This window comes from Crocodylus porosus, unplaced genomic scaffold, assembly GCF_001723895.1.
Source record: "Crocodylus porosus isolate Cpor-Errol unplaced genomic scaffold, CroPor_comp1, whole genome shotgun sequence".
NCBI classification, from domain to species: domain Eukaryota; kingdom Metazoa; phylum Chordata; order Crocodylia; family Crocodylidae; genus Crocodylus; species Crocodylus porosus.
Window position 1 is genome coordinate 32905775 of NW_017728914.1, and position 20054 is coordinate 32925828.

The 20054-nt window shown below is 51.6% G+C and overlaps 1 protein-coding gene across 3 annotated transcripts in view; it reads right to left on the minus strand.

Annotated features, from left to right (window-relative positions):
• MGAT4B (mannosyl (alpha-1,3-)-glycoprotein beta-1,4-N-acetylglucosaminyltransferase, isozyme B) overlaps positions 1-20054 on the minus strand; it is a 71449-nt gene that overhangs the window by 5762 nt on the left and 45633 nt on the right. For all 3 annotated transcript variants that reach the window (XM_019535203.1, XM_019535204.1, XM_019535202.1), the window contains exons 2-13: positions 18443-18622; positions 17674-17814; positions 16739-16872; positions 13028-13074; positions 10359-10472; positions 9850-9925; positions 8869-8983; positions 7777-7907; positions 4901-5008; positions 3796-3989; positions 3285-3363; positions 2130-2217 (exon numbers count right to left, since the gene is read on the minus strand). In XM_019535203.1, the coding sequence (XP_019390748.1) occupies positions 2130-2217; positions 3285-3363; positions 3796-3989; positions 4901-5008; positions 7777-7907; positions 8869-8983; positions 9850-9925; positions 10359-10472; positions 13028-13074; positions 16739-16872; positions 17674-17814; positions 18443-18622 (1407 nt within the window). The remainder of the gene's footprint in view (positions 1-2129; positions 2218-3284; positions 3364-3795; positions 3990-4900; positions 5009-7776; positions 7908-8868; positions 8984-9849; positions 9926-10358; positions 10473-13027; positions 13075-16738; positions 16873-17673; positions 17815-18442; positions 18623-20054) is intronic.

Below are 20054 nucleotides of genomic sequence, written 5' to 3' on the forward strand. Positions count from 1 at the left end.
AACTATAGGCCAGTCAGTCTTACCTCGATCCTGGGCAAGCTTTTTGGGAGAGTTACCCTGGCACGTGTCCACGAGGGGCCGGGGGGAGATTATGCTTAGGGGCAACCAACACGGGTTCATCAGTGGAAGGTCCTGTCAGACCAACCTGGTGGCCTTCTACAACCAGGTCACCAAATCATTAGATGCAGGGGTAGCAGTGGACATAGTCTTCCTGGACTTTCGGAAGGCCTCAACACAGTCTCTCACCCCGTTCTCATTAAGAAACTGGGGGCTGTGGTGTCGACACCCACACAGTCAGTCGCCAACTGGCTGGAGGGCCGCACCCAGAGAGCGGTGGTGGACGGGTCATTGTCGACCTGGAGGGACGTGGGGAGGGGGGTCCCCAGGGCTCAGTCCTCGGGCCCGCACTGTTCAACATCTTCATCAGTGACTTGGATGAGGGGGTAAAAAGCACCTGTTGAAATTTGCTGATGACACTAAGATGTGGGGGATGTGGGCACGCTAGAAGGGGCGAATAGGCTGCAATCGGACCTTGACAGGTTACAGGGGTAGGTGGACGAGAATAGGATGGGATTCAACGCCAACAAGTGCAAGGTGTTGCACCTGGGGAGGAAGAGCTGGCATCATACCGGTTCAGGCTGGGGAACTCCCTTCTCGTCAGTACAGAGGCGGAAAAGGATCTTGGAGTCATCATTGATGCCAAGATGAACATGGGCCAGCAGTGTGGGGACGCAGTCAGGAAAACCAACCGCACCTTGTCGTGCATCCGCAGATGCATCTCGAACAGGTCCAAGGAGGTGATGCTCCCCCTCTATGCGGCACTGGTCAGGCCGCAGCGGGAGTACTGCGTCCAGTTCTGGGCGCCGCACTTCAGGAGGGATGTGGACAGCATGGAGAGGGTCCAGAGGAGGCCACTTGCATGGTGAGGAGGCAGCAGGGCAGGCCCTACGGGGAGAGACTACGGTACCTGAACCTGTTCAGCTTCCACAAGAGAAGGCTGAGGGGGGACCTGGTGGCAGTGTATAAACCGGCCAAGGGAGACCAGCGGGGTTTAGGAGAGTCCCTGTTCCCCTGAGCCCTACTGGGAGTAACAAGGGAACAATGGCCATAAGTTGACTGAAAGTAGGTTCAGGCTAGATATCCGAAGGCACTACTTCACGGTCAGGGCGGCTAGGATCTGGAACCAACTTCCAAGAGAAGTGGTGCAGGCTCCTACCCTGGGGGGCTTTAAGAGGAGGCTGGGTGAACATCTTGCTGCGGTCGTTTGACCCCAGTACTGTTTCCTGCCATGGCAGGGGGCCGGACTCGATGATCTGATCAGGTCCCTTCCGACCCTACTAATTATGAAACTATGGAGGGTTGTATGCAAGATGTCGGAGATGATTAATCTGTTCTACTTGGCGCTAATGAGGCCACAGCCAGAGCACAGGGTACACTTGTGGACATCGCACTAGGAGAGTTGTAGGCAAACTGGAGAGAGATCGCAGAGAGCAGGAGAGAGAGGAGGAGGTTTGGGAAACCACGACCTAGGAGGAAAAGCTGACAGAACTGGTTCCTTGGCCTAGAAACAAGAAGACTTCACTGTGCAAGTGGTCGTTACCGCAAGGAGGGCGATGGTTCTCGGGGCAGGATGAGATGCAGCTGGTTGGCACTGCAGTAAGGGAGGTTGAAAGTATGCTATTAAGAACAACTTACAGACTAGGGATGTTGCTAAGCACATGGGGCAGCTGGCCCGTGGAGCTTGGGGAATCCTCTTCACCAGGGGTTTTTAAGGATAGGTTGAAAGAACACTGGTCAGAACGGCCCAAGGGCAGAAGCCCAGCCTCAGAGCAGGGACGTGGACTTGCTGACCTCGAGCTCCTGCCTGGCTCTCTGCTTCTATGGAAAACAGCCAGGCACAAGGGAAGCTAGTGATTAAAACCCATTCAAGTGCCGACTCATGGAGAGAAAAACAAGCCTAACTACTCTGAATGACCAACTTCCAATCTCATTTCCAGACAAATCGATTCCAAGCAAGTTTTTTTTTCTTTTAAAACAGAAATAATGCACCACATATGTTGATCTTCAAACGAATAAAGACCATTATCGGGAAACAGCAGGCCATCTTTTGCCTTGAACCAGTAATTTACCTATCTGTATGTAGCCATCTGATGTCCTGTGGTACTTGAACGCTGTACCTCTTCCCTCCTGCAGGGCTTCCTTATCTGACTGGAGACTCTGTATGGGGAAGAGACAATCTCTGCAGAAAGCCAGTGGCAAGAATTTTGGGTGCTTGCTGCAAGTGCAGCTTTAATAACCAAGACCTTAAAGCGAACAGCATTTAAACGTTCAAAGGGAAATACTACCAGGATATGTGAACTTGTCAGAAGGTCTCCACTTTCAAGCACAAAATCTATTAAAATATATGCAGTGGGTATTAGACCTGATGTTTCTCTCCTGCCGTGGACTTGTGTGTTAAGTAGAGAAGGACCAAAGCAGCAGTGCTTGGATCAGGCTGAGGCCTCAGTCCGAGCTAGCATTCGGATTAGACCACACCGAACTCCTGGGTGCTTCTCGTGAGATTCTGTCCCAGAACAGGAGAAGACTGGCAAGACCATCAGCTCTGGACCCAGTGAGATCCCGTAACAAGAACTGCTGCACTGAGGGCAAGTGGGAAATGGGTCCATCCCTCCCTCCGACATCTCCAGACCCAGAACTGTGGGAGCACCAGAACATGGGTATTGCCCCGCTCTCTCCAACCTCGTTGCTGGGGCGGGGGGAAGCCACAGAGCAGCCAGCCAGAGAAGCAGCAATTCTCCAACCACTCAGCCAAGGCTCAGCAGCTTTGCCCTGTAAACTCCAACCCCAGTCCCTGCTATCTCCTCACTGCAGCTTCACTCCAGAGCCCTTCCTCTTCCCCCCCGCTTTTCTTCTATTAAACTGATATCCTCCTATCTAGCCCCCACCCCAAATCACAGCACTCACAGGACATTTGTTACCATCCACGTTTGCTCTACTTGTTCTACACCTTCCTGCAATGGGTCTGCCTTGTGCCTAGCTTGACTCCAAGTGCTTTGGGCAATGACTTATCCCTGCCTCTGTGCTTGCACACTGTGGGACCCCAGGCTCAGCTGGCCTCCAGCACTCATCATATACATGGCAAGTGCGACAGACACTAGCACAGCCACAAAATGTCACATCCTGTAGGCCACCTGCTTCGCTACACATTGTCCTTGGCTTTCAATGGTCCTCCCTCCTGAAACCTGCTCTTCTCCCCAACCTGACAACCCCCCTCTGCAACTTACATCGAACGGCAAAACCTCCACAGTTGTATTGAAGAGTTTGTCTTCTGGGTGCTCAATGTTGCCACTGCGGAAGAAGAACCTGTAACAGAGACCAGGGCCATTAGAAGGCGAGTGTGGACTTAGAGGGGGGCCATGTGTCTCCTGCTAGGAATGAACTACCAACTATAAGACCCTGTAGGTAGCTTTACCACCTAGGAAAGCCATGTGGTGCTGAGACTGGGAAACTGAGCTAGCTCTGCATGGCAACAGTCAATTATGAGTGTACAGTGGTGTGAATTAAGGGATGTACTATCTTCCCCTAGGTAAAAGAAGTTGTTATCCTCTCTTAGAGAGTCAAAGGATAGCAAGTTCCACGTGAAGGAATATAAACTGGACTCAGAAAGAAACAGCCCACACCCCCAAGATAAAATCAGGGTGCTACAGGCAGGGGGAACAGGTAAAGGAACAGAAAAAGAAAAGGTGCCAGGCCTTGCACACACACCCCCCCCCCGGTACCCCTGAGCACACTGGCCTTTCAATGCGGAGAGGTTTGAAGAATCTGAATCGGATGAAGTCTCCTGCAGCAGGGGTGAAAGCCCAGAAGAAGTCCTCTCGCAGGTAGGCCTTCTCCAGGGTGAAATGCTGGTAGGTTTTCAGACTGGTGCTCACCTCTGCTGGAGGGTTGACATGCTCTTTCCGCAGGGCTTGCTTTCCAAAATCTTTGTCCTTTACGCACATGCAGCAGAACAGGGAAAAAAAAGTTGCAGGTTGGTTTTCAATGAATGAGACACAGGGCTCCAGGCTTTGGGGGAAACAGATGCAAGGCCCCAGTGTCTCAGTGCTAAAGCAGAAGTATTTTGTGTTTTCCACCATGCTAGTAGATGTGGTGGAACCTAGTTGGCACAGGGGGCTGGGGACAGCACTCTGCTTCCTTGAGGGAGTGGATCCGCAGGAGCATAGGGCTTCAGGGGACCACAATCTGAGGTAAATAACCCCTCTGCACATGCAGGAGCACCTCAAAACTACAGGCACTGACCAAGGACCCAGTCTGCAAGGTACTCCATAAACACCATAAAGCTGGTCCCTGCCCCAAGGACCATGCAGCCTAAGGACAGCTTCGTCCCTGGTTACAGAACCCCACAGTGTCACCCAGCTATGTGGCATGGGTTAGAGCCATGACCAAACACCCTGTGCACGCCCTGCATCCTCATTACATAACGCATGTGAGGAACGGGGCTTTTTTTGGGCATCTGTGGTTGGATTCTGTCAATATTTAAATGATATAAAAACCCACCACCTGATTCACACTCTAAAGCAGCAAGTCATAACCCGCCCAGCACAAACACCAGAAATCAGATGCAATGGCAGCTGGGACCAGCAAGGAGCGGCCAGGCAGTTGCCAGGGCACCCCAGGCTCCGTGTTGGATGCTAAGTGCCTCCAGCCTCTGGAGAAAGTGGCTACAGCTGTCACCCTTACTACTGGAAATGCCCTGAAAGAATGAAACCCCGAGGAGTGAAGGAATGCAAACACAATGGAGCCTGCTCATGAACTGGCACCACACCAGCAACCAAACAAGCAGAGGGATTTTTTTTACATATTGAGAAAGTAGTGTGATGCTCTGGTGTCAAGTACCCACTTTTAGTTTCTGTATCTTCCCAGCCAAGGAGGAGTGGGTTCCCACATGCTGGAAGAGCGAGGGCTTGAAGCGAATCCTCAAGTTGGCTTTCTGCCTGTCGCAATGTTTCTGGAAGGAGAAAGCACCATGAGGCAATTGGGCAGTACCCTCACGGTCCAAAGGGGCAAGGCAGAGGGAAGGACCGGGACAGATGAGAAAGGAGGGTTGAGGGAGACACGTGATATCCAGCCCTCAGGACAGCAATCTTTCCCCCCTATTTCGGCTTTGATTTGGAACCAAGGTGAGCTTTTACTGCCAGTTTTCCAAGGGCAACAGTGGGCACATGTACTTCTTCATGCCAAGTCCTTCCGTGCCCCCAACCCAATGTGCCAGTGCCTATTTTGACACCTCCTCAATCAGTAAACTTCCCCGTTTGCTCAGTTTTTAATGCCCAGGGAGGCCACTTGATTTTCTATTTGGTTTGCCAAGGTAAGCTCATCTCTGGCTCTCTCCCAACAGCAGTACAGAACACTCAGCTGGTTTGGGCTCCCAAACCCAATAAAGATACTGTTCTCACCCTGCCATCCCCCGCCTCCTGGGTGAGTTGGGGTATCTGCTGCAGAAGCCTGTCTAGCCTGCTCGTTATGAAGGCCATCTGCATATGGCTCTGGCTCTGGCACTGTGGTCTGGCCCAATTTCAAGCTCATCACAACACAGGATGGGGGGAAGTTCAGCTCTAATGTGAACGACCATTATTAGGGTTGGGAGAGAGTCAGGGAGGGACAAAGGGAAAAAACAGGCAAAAAATAAACAGTGCAAAGGTGGAGCAGAGAGGAAACCTTATCCAGGGACTGGAAGGAGGAGATGCCGAAGGAAGACACAGCCTCTTACACACAGGATGCAACTACCAGCTGGGCAGGATCTAACCCCAGGCACTGCATTGGTATCTCTTTAGCCAGACAAGCATTTACCTTCCTTTAAATCAGATTTCCTCTGGGAGATTGGGAACAGGACACAGACACAGGGTTAAATCCCAGGGAAGATAAAGGGATAAAGATGCAGGATTTTGGTGCAACTGTTCCAGGAGGTTGGTGCACCCTGCTGCAGCAAGGGCCCCTCTCCGCACGCAGCCCCTACACCACACAGATTCACAACAGAAATGAGCTCCATGGAGCCCCACCGCAGCAGCCAGACTCTCCTGGCATAGTCCCCCAGGCTACCTGTGCCCCTAGCCCACAGACATGTCAGGCACAGTCCCCACAGCAGACTGCGCTGGAACTAATCCCTTAATCCCAGCTCTCATCACATTAGAAAATTAAAACTGGCTGTGCTAATGGGAAGCTCCCTGAACACTGCCGGCAAAGCTGCCAAGCCCATGGCAGGGCCCACTGCTGTAGATGAGAGCAAGGGGGAACACAGCATCAAACCAGGGTCCCCTGCCCCTTTGCTTGCTGCGTTAGGGATGGGTCTAAAGAGAGCAACACAGGGAAGGCAGCTCCACTGGCAACACAGGGCTTCACTCTGAGCACATGGCTTGAACCCAGGTGAAGCTAGAATTAGGTCTCAGATGCAGAAGCACAGTGGATCCCCAGAGCTGGGACAGCACGAATCAGACAGGCCTCCAATCAAGCAGGCAAATCCCAGCAGCTGCCAGGACTGAAGGATTTAGAAGTGGAGCCCAGTTTAAACAGGCACTGTGCAAAGTCAGTCATGCAAACAGTGGGGAGAAAGAGCCAGAAACCCTCCTAGAACTAGGGGATATGCTTCTAATAATAAGGCAGCAATGTAGAGATTGGCAGCATCCCCTGGGAAAGCAGCTGGCAGGCAGAAGGGCAGGCGTTTGCTGGCTGCATGTGGCAAACAGCTTTAGGACACTGGTCACCTTTGCAGGGGGAAAAACTCCAGCCACATTCCCTCCCCCCTGCAGCAATGGATGCACAAAACCACCCCCTGCCTGGCCCATTTCGGGAGGAAAGGGCAGGAGGGGTCTGCCATGTGTGCCTGGGTGTGCCAGGGCCAAAGCACTTGAAGAGTGCACAGCACCGCTCCGAGGCAGAGATGTGTCCACTTCCCCAGGAGGGCTCTGGTCACCGAGCTCTGGTCTTAAACATATCCCATACTTGCTCCTGCCACCCTTCTCCAATACCCTCCCCTGCCTCATAGCAAGTCTCACTTTGCACAGATGTAGACACCACTTCCACCAGCACCTGCAAAGTGCCAGGCACGTGCATAGGGCACAGCCAACCACAAACATTTCAGCAGCCACAAGGCAGCAGTAAGGAACTCCCCACCGCACCTGGGGGCTGCCATGAGACCCCTGCTGCTCTGGTCTGGTTGCAACACACTGTCTGCATCAGCAGGTCATGGCAGATTTATATTCAGGTCATTGGCAAGGAGCTGTCAGGTTAGCCTGCACGGGTGGTCAGGGCAGCCCTCAGATAAACCGTGTTAGAAAAGGGAACCCACATCCCACAGCAGTGAAAGCTAAAAGTCTGGGCTTGGGAGACATGGTGGGGCTTCCCTCTGGGGCGCCAGTCAAGCAAGGAGCTGCTGTCAGTTCCTCTTAGCAGCAGATACATATGTCCCCTATGAACAAGAATTCTCCCACAAGCCACAGAGAGATGTGGACACTTCCTAACCACCAAGAAGGATTCCCAGGAAGCAACATGCTCCTCTGGATGGCAACAAGCTGAATTCCTTGACGTTTCTTTCTATATAAGATCCCTAGGGATTTCCCTCACCTGGCCTGCAACTTTGCTGTATTAACAGAGGCTCAGCACAAATGGCATCACAGTCACTGGCTCTCCTGGAAGACCTCTCCATAGCGAGTGCCAGAAGCTGAGTGCCTGCCAGAGGAGCAGAGACTGCCAGCTGCTCTCTGGGGACTGTGTACTTACTGCATCTTTCTCTGGGTTGCAGACTTTGACCCAGAGAATGTGGTCCAGGAGCCAGTCAATGGGCTTGTCCTTGTAGAACATGAGAATGAACTCCACAATCAAGCTGAGGTCCAGTGACTTGAACATCTTCCCTGCAAACACATGAGGGTGGAGAATAAGCAGACATGAGATAAAACCAACATGACTGAGACAGAAGAAGGCATAAGGTCCAAGGAGAAGGGAACTGCTCTCTTCCCCTCGCAGCTCTGGTGGATGTGAGTAGCCATGGGCCTGGCCCACACAACGTCTGTTTATGGACCAGCACCACTGACACTGCCAATATAGCTCTGGAGTGGGGGAGTACCATGCCTTGTGACCAGTCCAAAGCATGAATCACCTCCCGCAGCAGCAGAGAGGTGAAAACATGCACAGCTCCAGGAGAGGTAGTTTCCTGGCTCAAGGGCTCTTAGGGACTCGAGGCCCCTTTAAGTGAGTCTAACCAGCAGAACAGGCAGAGCCACTTTCATAGCTAAGCAGGGCTGCTCCTTAAACAGGTCCAAGTAGATGCAAACTTACCCCTGGCCGTGAACCACCCACCACATCCTGCAGAGAACCTGTCTGCTGGGTCAGTGGGTGGATATATTTTTATTACAAGCAAGGCTGAAACCAGCAATTTGGTGCCAGGGGAAGCAGTGACGCTGGCAAGCAGGCATGTCCATCCCCCTGCCCCCTCCTCCATGTGGAAGCAGAATCTCATAAGAAGCCTGGCCTCGTTAGCCTAACACATCACCACATCAAAGTCGGTGGGAAATGAGAGATGGCTACTGTCACTATGTTCCGTTTTATCTGATCTGTGTCAACCAGAAAGGTGACTGACACGCAGGCTTTCGTCCCGTCTCTGTAACCAGGTTGGTGCCAGAAGACACAGGACTGAAAGCACGTATGGTACTTTCTTCCCTGGGCAACCGAAAGGGTCAGCGCAAGAACTGGAACAGGCCAAGCAACAGTATCTCAGCTGAGCATTGGGCAGCTCGCTCAGGCAAAGGAGTCACGGAGCTACTGGGGCTGCACTAGGCTCCAGCAGGATGTGGGGGAAGGGGCAGAGTCAGTTACCAATAAACCCGAGCTGGGAGAACTCCAGGATCATCCACTCCTCAGACGGCTGCTGCAGGGCAAAGTTCTTCATCGTGCTGAGATAGTTTGGTTTGGCCACAATGTCGTCCTCCAGCTGCAAGAGAAGCAGACTCAGTGCCTGCCCCATGCACAGAGTCTCTCTGCTGCAAAATCCTCAGCAGTGCAGGACACATGACGGCCTTGGCCATGGCAGAGGTTTTTTGGGACCATGCACTATGTAGGCTCTTCACCTCCAGCCCCAGAGGCGCGGGGAACGCAGGCTCCCACACACTGAATCCCTACCTCTCCCATGCTGGGACTGAACACTTTCGCTGGGTTGGCTGAAGCGCAATGGAAAAAACTGCACTCATGAAGCTGCAGGTTCTGCCCCAGAATGCACAGCGTTGTGCCCGCATCGGCAGGAGGGGCTGCTGCTTCGCCACCCATTGGAGCAGACTCCGCTGTGAGGCTGGGCTGCACTGTGGCACTAGAAGCAGACAGATGCTGAAGCAAGTCAGCCCTGGGGGGAGGCCCTAACATACTGCCCATACTGTAGAGCTTGTGTGCCTTGTTTCCATAGGAACGTGGGCTGGAACGGACCTCCAGGGTCATCCGTCCAGTCGCCAAGTATCCAAGGGAAACTGTATCATGTGACCATGGGAGCCAGCCCATTAACCTGCAATAGGTTAATCTAGGGGCACGGTATTTACACAGAACAGCTGACTGCAGGAGACGTGCAGCAGAGTTCCCACATCAGACCTGAGAGGGCTGGGTGCGAGGAGGACAGTGTTTCCAAAAGCCAGACCCACTGGAAGACTATCCAGGTCGGAAACAAATCCAACAGTATCTCAAACAGCCTCTCCCTCTTCCCCCTTCACAGAGCCCGCTCGGGTTGTGTTGCACAAACACACACGTTCGCTTTCCCCCACTCAGGGCTACGTGTCCCGGGGAATTCACACATTCACTCCCAGCCAAACCCACCTGCACATAGTAGATGCCTTTGGACTGTGCATACATCATTAGAAAGCAGTAGTCGAGGTTCTGTTTAGTCCTCCACCTGCAACAAAGGCAAAGGGGATGAACACACTGCTATGTATGGGGATGCCTTTGTCTCACTCCCAGCCAGAAGAAGCTCAGTGCGGGAAGGCAACACTATGCATTGTTACTAGAGGAGCCGAGGGGATGAAGGAAGCCTGTTGCTTATGAAGGATATAACTGGGAAGTAAGAGGCCTCTCAAATAAACATCATGTGGGTTAAAAGCTTTGTCCCAGTTTGACATGTGGAGCACAGACATGGGAAACGCAGCAGGGCAAGTCCAGCCGCACAAAGCCGACGATGAGTGTTCACCCTGCCGCATGTCTTTAGTTCTCATGTAACGTGAGTTGAAGGGCCTGGCATAAATCCACAAGAGGGATTTTTTATCTTGTGCGTCTGGAGACTGTGACTGCCAGTGTTTTTTATTCAGGTCTGTCTGGTCACCCTGCATTACCTGACTCTTTCCTTAGGATCCCCAAACGATTCCCGCAAGCGGGAGAAATCAGGGTAGAAGTGTGGTGAAGGGGAAATGACTTCCAGGAGACCAGAGTGTATTTCCTTGGGAAACCTGCAGAAGACAGACAGAAGTAACCAAGGACTTGATGATGCTGATTCACAGACTGGAGTCACTGGGCACATACTGAGCTACAAATCCTGACAATTTAAAACCTCCTAAACCAAACCTTCATTGTAGCTGATGCTCCCACAGGCCTGGCTCTAACCCAAAAATACCAGCAGGGCATTTGTCACCAAGTATGAAGTCCATTCTCCCCCTCATGTTTTCTAATAGCCCCACAAAAGTTGAAATCTATGTCTTTCACTGCCTTTCTCTTTCTGCATCATCTCCACCCATGCTGATTGGCAATGGCAGACTGCTCAAGGATGTAGGGTTCCTCACACAGATTCTCTGCTTAAAGAGCAACCACCAGCATTGTGCGCTGAACATCCTGAATATCTGCAGGAAGAATGGTGCTGGCCATCCCATGGAAATCCAAGCTTTGTTCTCTTGTGGACATGTGCTGGTGCTGGAGGGGTGACCTGTTGTGGCGGAGGGAAGGGGGGCTATTTTTGTGCAAGAACATCTTAACTTGCATTGAGTGCACCAGGAGGCTTTGCAAAAGTTTACCACCTAAAAGGAGACATAGCAAAGCCCCAGCACATGGTTTAAAGAAGGCCACTTACAGAGCCCTCCACTCTGCCCAACAGGGTTCCCCACGCAGCAGTAATGCAGTTGAGTGGGGGCCGGCCAGCTGCCACATCAGAGATGCATTACAAGCTGCTCACTCTACACTAAGCTGACCCCAGTCAGGTAAGCAAGTCACGCTGAGGGTCTGCCAACACCACAGGCGTTGACAGAGCACCATTCTGCAAATGTCACCTCGCAGACGCCACTTTATTCAGATCTGATATCAGAACCGTCATAGCTGTTCTGAGAGGAATTCTTCCTGGTTTCAAACACTGGCCAATTTCTCATCTGTCCAAACAAACCTCCCGAAGAAGCGTGGGTTCCCAGCCACATGGTTTGGAGCTGGTCAGAGTCCATTTGAAAAGACACCCCCCACCATGTACTCTGAAAAAATTGTACCCATTACCACTGCAGACAGCACCCAGATATTACTGCAAACCAAGACACATTAGGGAGACAAGTCTCTTCCATGCATGGCACATGTAAACAACTTGCTGGCTACCCTCAGCCTCATGGTTTAACCTGCACAGTCAGTTCCTGTTCTGTGCACGACAGTGTTCACCCAACACAGAGGATGGAAAAAGCAGCAGACGGTATCCCTGGCAGAAGGACTCCCAGAAATAACTTTTAGCTCATTTTTTAAAATCAAATAAGATTCCCAGGCGCCGGCTGGGGCCCTTTCCAGTCACCTTTCCTCAGCAGGAGCTGAAATGCTGCTTCGCACCACAGATGCCACCATGTTGATGAAGTAGCAATTGCTTTTCACTAAGCAATACAAGCCGAAACTGTCATGTCTCCAGTGCCCAGCTGAATTTGAGAGGGAGATAATTTAAGCAAGTTTGCAGGGAGGGGGAAGGAGTAATCAAATCACTAAGTTGATTAAAGTTTCAAGGCCTTTATGGAAGGGCACTTTCTTCAGCTGTGCCTGGAAATTTCATCAGGGTACATCAGACAATCAGCCCATTATCTCCTGATCACTGTAGTCTCCTGCCAAGAGCAGAAGGGTGGATCTGCTGGGTTTTTTGTACAACAGGATGGAGGGCTCCATTTGAGCTCCTTTGCAAGTGCCCTAGGAACACAATGCTTTTCCATTTTTCTATTATTGGAAGCAGGCCCCACCCGTATCACTGGCACAGGGACTGAATTGAGCCTGAGGACACACTGCCCTTTGCAAAGTCTTGTCCTTAAGGTTACTCTGATCCTTTGGAAACATACAGACACAAGAGCTGGACTGGATTCAGAGAGCCTCTGCTGTAACAATCTTTTTCTTTCCCTCTTTGAGCTCTGATACTGCTATTGCCTGAAACACCTCACTATTAATAACCCATCAGTTTTATCCTCAACATTAAAAAAACCCCACTGAAATAGCCACGAAGCTGCAATAGCCACTAGGCTTATACGGCAGAAATTAACAGTTACACCAATGTGGCATTGCGTAGAGGCTGGAAACGCAGTGCCAGGGGGCGAAAACAACCAAACCGGCAAAGAAGAGACAGACTAGCTTCAGCAGAGCCAGAGAAATGACCTCTGCTACTGTCCTGGCTTGCTCTGGTTTGACATCATACATGCTTATCATGCTGACCAACGAGTCCAACTCAGTGAGCAGGAGGGTGCTGAACAGTGCAAAAATACAGGATTACAGTAAATCTAAATAGTCCATTTCCTCACAGCCCCCCAGGACAGGAAAAGCAAATCAGACAGCATGAGCACACATGTTAAGCACAAAGCAACCTACTGGACAGGATCAAGGCGAGGTGGAACTTATAATATATGTGCTGAATGTTGTGACCATTGTGATAAAGAGACAGCAAAGGAGCACCTGGGATTTAAGAAACAAAAACAAGGGACTCCAAGGCATTTGTCCTCTCTAATACAGCTTTTCCCCCACGTTGCTAGATGCAGAGCCCACATGAGCATAGTGATTAGGAATTGCTTACAAGGTTTTGATGTTCTCTGCCACTCCGGCCGTATACTGTGTGTCCGTCTGAAAAATAGAAAATAAACACAATAAGGATATCAGGTTCTGAGAAACCATCACTTGTTTAAATGCCTGATTTAGATTCTCTGCCCAAGCCTGCACCTGACAAACTCTTTCTAGACCCCCCGGTATGTGCTGTCAGCATTTCCACACAGCTTTTGTTGGTCTCTGCGCTTCACTCCACGTCACCTTGGGCCTGAGACAGTCTTCTTATGCTGGCAGCTTCTTCACATTCCTTCTGTTTGGCCACTGTTAATTCATCCCATTAGGGAAGCTGGAACGCTGTGCACCTTCTCAATGCGGTCTCCCTGCACTTTTGAATTTAACTGTCATCGAGGTTGCCTGCTGAGCCAGCCAACCTCTCAGACCAAGGACCAGAGCCGTCTCAATTCTCGTCCTACAATGAGCATACAGCAGGGGTTCAATTAAACAGACAGCCCCTGATGGAAGCAGAGTTCTACCCTCCTCACAGGCTTCCAGATCTCGCACATTTACAGGTTTGGGGCTCATTTCAGTTCCCATCTCCCAGTGTAACTGCTCACGGGTGGCCTCAGATTTGAGCTGGGCATTCCTAGCAGTTCACAGGAAAAGGGTAACGACACAGCATGACACCAGCTATTAAAAGAAATGGAAGTGAGGAATACAGAGATTCACGTAAGGGCCAGGAGAAAGGGAGACGGCAGGAAGGAGCAGGGTCTCCTACCCTCTTTTACAGAATGGTGGAAACTGTAGTCATGCATCCCTGACAGCTTCACTGCTTATAGGACAGGGCTCTCAACTCCCTAACAGGGACTTGCAGAGATGGCCTCGAAGAAGAAAGGCTGATGACTTCTATCATCAGCACTATGTGCTGAACAATTGTTTGCAATGTCCTCCTCTGTTCTGGGCAGTGTCAGATTTGGCACCACAGGGAAGTGAAGAGCGAGGCATCAGGGTGCATTCCAGGAGCCGAGGCCAGCACTTTATCTGCAATAATGACAAGCAAGGCTTTTTCTGAAGAGAAAACTCCCCCCTTCCCAAGCAGTCCTCAGGGCCCTGGCCATGGATTGATTTCTCACTGTGGCACTGTCAGGGGCAGAGCTATGGAAAGGAAGGATGGGGGTCTTGGATGCCGGGGGCAACCGTAACAACCTGGGAGAGCTCCCCTCTGCCACAATAACCGCCTCAGCACCCAGCACCTGCCACCACACATCACATCTGCCCACACACGCTGGCCAGCTGTGCAAGGTAGGGCAGGAATGCAGTGCTCTCTCACTATCATAACACAGGTCTAGGAGGACTCCCTATCCTACACACCTCTCGCTGGTCTCCAGCATGGATGGGAGCCCCAGCCCTTCGCAGGGCGAGAGAACTCAGATCAGAGTTTGACAACATAAAGCAGGCGGCTTCCCTCAGCGACCCAGAGGAATTCACAGCTCTCAAAAGGAAGCTTGGTGCCAGAGCTGCAAGCTGTTAGATCTCACAGCCTCCGACACCTATTGAACCGGGAACTGCCTCTCGGTTTCCAAGATACTCTGGAGCTTTTACTACAGGCAGCCATTAAAAAACAGAACAGACAGACCTGCAGGACAGAGCCGCTGTCTGACAAACACCCCTTCCCCGTAGCTTCTGCCTTAGACTACAGGACACCTCATTACCCTCTATATGCCTACGGCCACTGCATGTCTGTTGTAAGCACGTGCCCCCTTTCTGGACCTTTCCTCCTCAATCCTGACGGTTCATGGGCCTAAGACAGCGGGTGCACAAAGAACTGTGTTCTCCAGGTGGGCGCAGAACACCACAGGAGGAGCTGGCAGTCATGCAGCTCCCTTTTCCCATGGTTCTCTTAGCACCTTATAGTTCAACATATCCTACAGTTAGTCGTCCTGTCTTCCACTACTGCAACACCTAATATTACTGCAACTGAGACGGGGAAGGAATTTTCTCTACCGCTGGCTCCTCCCCATTTGGAAGGAGTCTCTCACAGCTGTGGGGTGGGGAGGGACTGTAGGAACACAGGCAAAGTTTGGCAGAAGAACTTGCGGCAAAGGTAGTACTCAAAACTTCTTCTAGACCAGGGATTGGCAATGTTTTGGAAAGTGTGCCAAAAACATTTGCAACCTTGACCTGGAAGATGTTGGCATGCCAGGGTTGGATGGCAGGGGAGCTACGAGTGGCCTGATCCTTGTTGTCACAGTACAGCCAGGCCCCTTCCCTACTGTCCGTCCCAAGGTGCGTGAGCCTGGCTGTTGCTTTGAGGACCCCAGGGCTCCCGGCTGCCTGCTACAGCCAGCCCAGGCTCTAGGTAGGCCCCTACTGCCTGCCACAAAGCCCAGGCTGCTCGCAGCAGAGGCCAGGGAGACTGCAGGTAGCTGCACCGGGGTCCGTGGAGCTCCAGCCTGGCTCACTGCCAACGGTGCATGCACATGCACCTCAAGCTGGATGGCAGGGAAGGGGCCACGGCTGCACTGCCACAACAAGGATCGGGCCCCTCATGGCTCCCTGAAGGCAAGCGTGCCAAACAAAACGCCTTTGGGTGCCACACTCTAGCACACATGCCATGAGTTGCCAACAGGAAAAATTAATTCAAGTGGATTCTGCCCCTTTAAATCCTCACCAGATCCCTGCAAGGTCTATTTTATAGATAGACCAGTTACAGCGCAAGAGACGTTAAGTGATTCGCTAAAAATCATAGCATGCCAACGGCCCAGCTGAGAATCAAACTCACTCCCAAGCCACATCCACCGATCCAGACTCCCTCCCCCTCCGCACTTTGGTGGAAGCCATTATCTCTTGAAGAGTGCATTTTCCCTTGGTACACAATGCAAGCTACCGACCTGAAAGCAAAATGCTACTCAAAACATCAAATTGCTGGTAAACAGGAAACTAAAACAGACATTTATCTTTGCTCTGCTCCCTGCAACACACCACTGAGATTTCCCATGCTCACTGGATTTCTGGAAATTAAGACAAATGCATTTCAGGCTTGAAAAAAATAATCCCATGGGGAAAGTGGAGGAGAAAAACCCCCACCCATATAAAGCCATAGATAAAAGCAGCTCTCATGGATTACTGCACCACGGCTTTTCAGCTTCTGGATTCGGGAACTAATTTTGGACTCCACATACCAGTACCACAAAAAGTGCTAGTCTCTTCCCTGGACAAATGAGTTGGAGGCTGGAAGAAGGGTGTTAGGGTGTTTGCCACCTGATGGGCATGGCAGAGAAAATAAAGGAGTCTTGGAAGATCAAGAGGAGAAATTCCTGGAGCATATGAGGGAGTGACATTTGGCCTGCTCTGATCAACAGCTGCTTAGCATTCTGGAAGAGCAAAGGTCAATCATCACAATTTAAATTAAAAAGATGGATGAGCATGCCAGACTGGCAGCTGTAACGCAATCGCCTACAAACATATTGACCCTCCACGGCCGAGTGCATCCAAGCATTGTTTCACATGAGAGATGGCTGCTGGCCCCTCCAGGATGTGCCCAACGATCCCTGTCGGACAGCCGCCCAAGGTTGGACTTATCTGCCTCGGCAAACGGTAGACCTGGCTCTCAGCCATAGGAAGGCATCCTGCTGCTTTATGGATGCAGGCAGCATCCTGGCCTGGCCCCAAACCCCTGGTAGGAGGGGGAAGGGGAGGAGCAGGAGCTGCTGAAATAGGAGAATTCAGTGCATGGTCCCATTACCTCAGCAATCAGGACAACGATCACCGAGTCCTCCTTCTCTTGCTGGGTGAGCTCCGAGATCAGGGAGTTGAGCGTGTCCGTCAGGTAGGAGTGAACCTCTCGCTTCACGGTGGGGATTCCCATCACAATGGACACTGCCAGAGCCAAGAAGGGGCATTCTTAGAAGTGGTCACACCCAAAAAACAAACAGGATGCTGCACTCTGCCTTTTTCTTGGGTTGGGTGCTGTGCTGCTCTCTCACAGGGAAAAGGGCTAGTGCGGGACAGGCCTGCTGGAACCCAGGCTAAGTCACTGAATGAACCCAGTGAGCAATATCCCTTATTTCTGATGAGGGCAGGCTGGCCAGAAAACAGGAGGGATCAGGGGCAGCCTGGCAGGGCCTCCTGCGGAGACATTCAGCAGAGCTGTCACATCACCAAGCCCAACCTGAGGAAATGCTGCAATGCCTTCATCTTTAGAAAGGCCTCTGTGCCCCAAAGACAGCACTCTGCACTGGTCCTCCCTTCTACTCAGATCACTAACCCTCCACCAAGCAACCCCTACAACTGCAGCAGCCTAAACAGATGCAACTCAGCCCCACATCAACACTACACCTGACTCTAGGCACAGCTTCCCATCAGGCGACTGCCATGGATTTCACCTAGAAAGCAATCAGATACACTGGCAGACAGTCGCAGGTGGAAGCGGCAGGTAGCACTTCAGTGCCGGTTAATGCACAGACAATATCCTTGCGCACCTTCTTGGTCTGCAACAATTAAAGGTGCTTATATCCATCTCAATGCCCCATCACAGTAAGGAAGCTGGTCTAGAGCATGCAACCCCTCCTGCCTGTCCTGCCCATCTCCACACACCAGCCAGGATTACTAAAGAGCAGAGAGAGGGGCAGGCATGGAGTAAAGGGAAGAGACCTGGGAGCAGTACTAACTCCTATTTACCTCCAGTGCGCCCCTGTCCCACATGCACAGCTGGCTGCAGACTGTTTTCCTTTGACAGCAAATGTGGCAAATGATGGAAGATGGTGGGAAGATGCAGCACGTTCTTGTTGGTGATATTCCACAGCTTTAACTTGGTTTCATCTTAAAAAGGAAGAGGAAGTCAATATGCAAGGCACTATGCAGGAGGAGACCACAATGCTTCTGGTGACAAAAAAACCTTCCTTGAGCAATATGACCCCACTGAGTTATTGGTAGGGCATCACCACTGTACACCCTCAAGCCCCATGAGCATTTATGGGAGCTGTGTGCATCAGGAACCGAAAGGGACCCCAAATCTCAGCAAGGTGGTAAACAAAGATCAACATGACTCTCATCAATGGGATCTTTTCCTCCTCTGATAAGCACTTCACCTGTTTTCAGTGCATAAAAGGAGCACTGAACAAACTAAAACTCTCCCCAGCAGTCCCCCTTCCGCCAGGGTGCAGTCCAGAGGCCATAGCATTCAGAAGCTGCACATGCAACCCATAACAGGAGGGACAGCAGAGATTATCTGCAGAGCGGAGTTCAGTGCTTAATGCTGCAGTGCCATCACTTGTCAGAGAGCAGCTCTGAAATCCAAGCCCCTTGCACCAGGTCAGGCTAGCTGAACCCTGCACACAATGCCTGCACTGGGAAGCAATAGGACAGCCCTACACCACCACACACGCCCTGCTACCCCTTCTGCAACGAGAGCAACAGAACTGCTGCAGCTCTCAGCTCCGTCATTCACCGGACAAGCTGCTCCATGTCCGGTTGATGTCCCTCAAGGCCTGCTTCTCTGAGATCGCACGCTTGATCTCGTCCAGAACCAGGTTCAGCTCTTTGGAGCGCTTTAGACTTTCCTGTTCGGCTGCATGCAGACGGTCCCGGAGAGCCAGAAACTCACGCTGATAAATGTCCACAACGTCGCCTGTGGAGAGCAGAGGGAGAGAGGAGAGGCAACATTTATTTCTCCTGCTTGGAAAGGTCTCAAAAGGCAAAATGGTACCAGTCCTGCATTTTCCCTGCTCATGATCCAGCATCCCAGGCCTAGCAAAGAGAGCCCAGTAACTGGCTGCTTTGGAGGAAACCACTAGCCCAAAGGACAGGTGACTTCCAGCAAGCCTCATTCTCCAGGCACTGGCTGCCTTTCCCCCAGGAAACCTATGCACCACGCAGAGCGTTAAACATTGACCCTTCCATTTCAGGTTCAGACTTGGGAACCACCAGCTACACAGAAAGGACCATTTTCATTCCTCTTTCCAGCTCTGGTTTCCAGGGGTTTATGGATAACTTGGCTGCCTTCAGACGTCACTGTGGGTTGGAACTCTGCTAGATAAGGACTGCCCGTGTGGTCAAAGATAACCTACAAATGGTAAACGCATTGGGGGTTTGCACATCTTTGCTTCTGTATGAAGTATGGATAAAGGGGGCCTGCAAAATGGAGATTTCTCTCTTTCTGTAAGAGATTTCAGCTCTCTCTCTCTCCCTCCTGGCGTGGGAGTATGTGAGTAAAGCAGAAAGCATGGCCTGGTGTGTGTATTTGAGGCTGAGTGAAAAGAACCACGTGCTGCAGATTGTGTAAGCTCCATAGCACGTGTCCAGGAGCGGATGAGTAACCGCACGGGGTGTGCGCCTGCAAATGAGCAGTCAGATGTGTGCTGTGTGTGGCTGCATGGGAAGGAGGTGGACAGGTCCTCTCTCTGCGACAGGAAGGGAGGGTGGGGGGATAGCAGGCTCCCCCTGCCACAATTGGACCTGGCAATGGTACAAAGCTGGTTAAAAGCTGTGACAGCTCGTAGTGTGCCAGTGCTCAGCGCCACCAGCCAGACTCGGAGAACAGCTTGCCACTCCTGACACTGCCAAAACGAAAACCCGAGGGAAGCTTTGGGAAAAAATTCACATGCTTCTTCTGTGCACCAAGGGAAGCCAGAGGGACCACATCCAACGTTCAGAGTGCTGTGTAGGTCCCTAGCATTAGGCAGTCCCTCCCCAGCCCCACCTTCTGCTCCTGTTTGTTCCCCAAAAGCGTTCAAGGCAGTGTGAAGGAGCACCCGGAGTCTGAGAACAGGCCTGGGAGCTGTGTCCTGAAGTTAGCACCACTTCTGTAAACATGTTCTTCGCTTTCTTGGCAAATGGGGATGCTGCCACACAACGCGATGTTATTGTTACTACTATGGCAACCCGGGTAAAGAGCGCGGCTGCCAGAAAAGATACAGAAATAGCCCATCTCCCACACAAAACTCGCCCATTTATTTTGCGCTCCCCAGATAACATTCTGGCCAAACTACAGCGCAGCCTCCATGAAGCAGCTAAGCAGGAGAAAGCAAATCCTGCTTTAAAACTCTACGATAAAAACAATG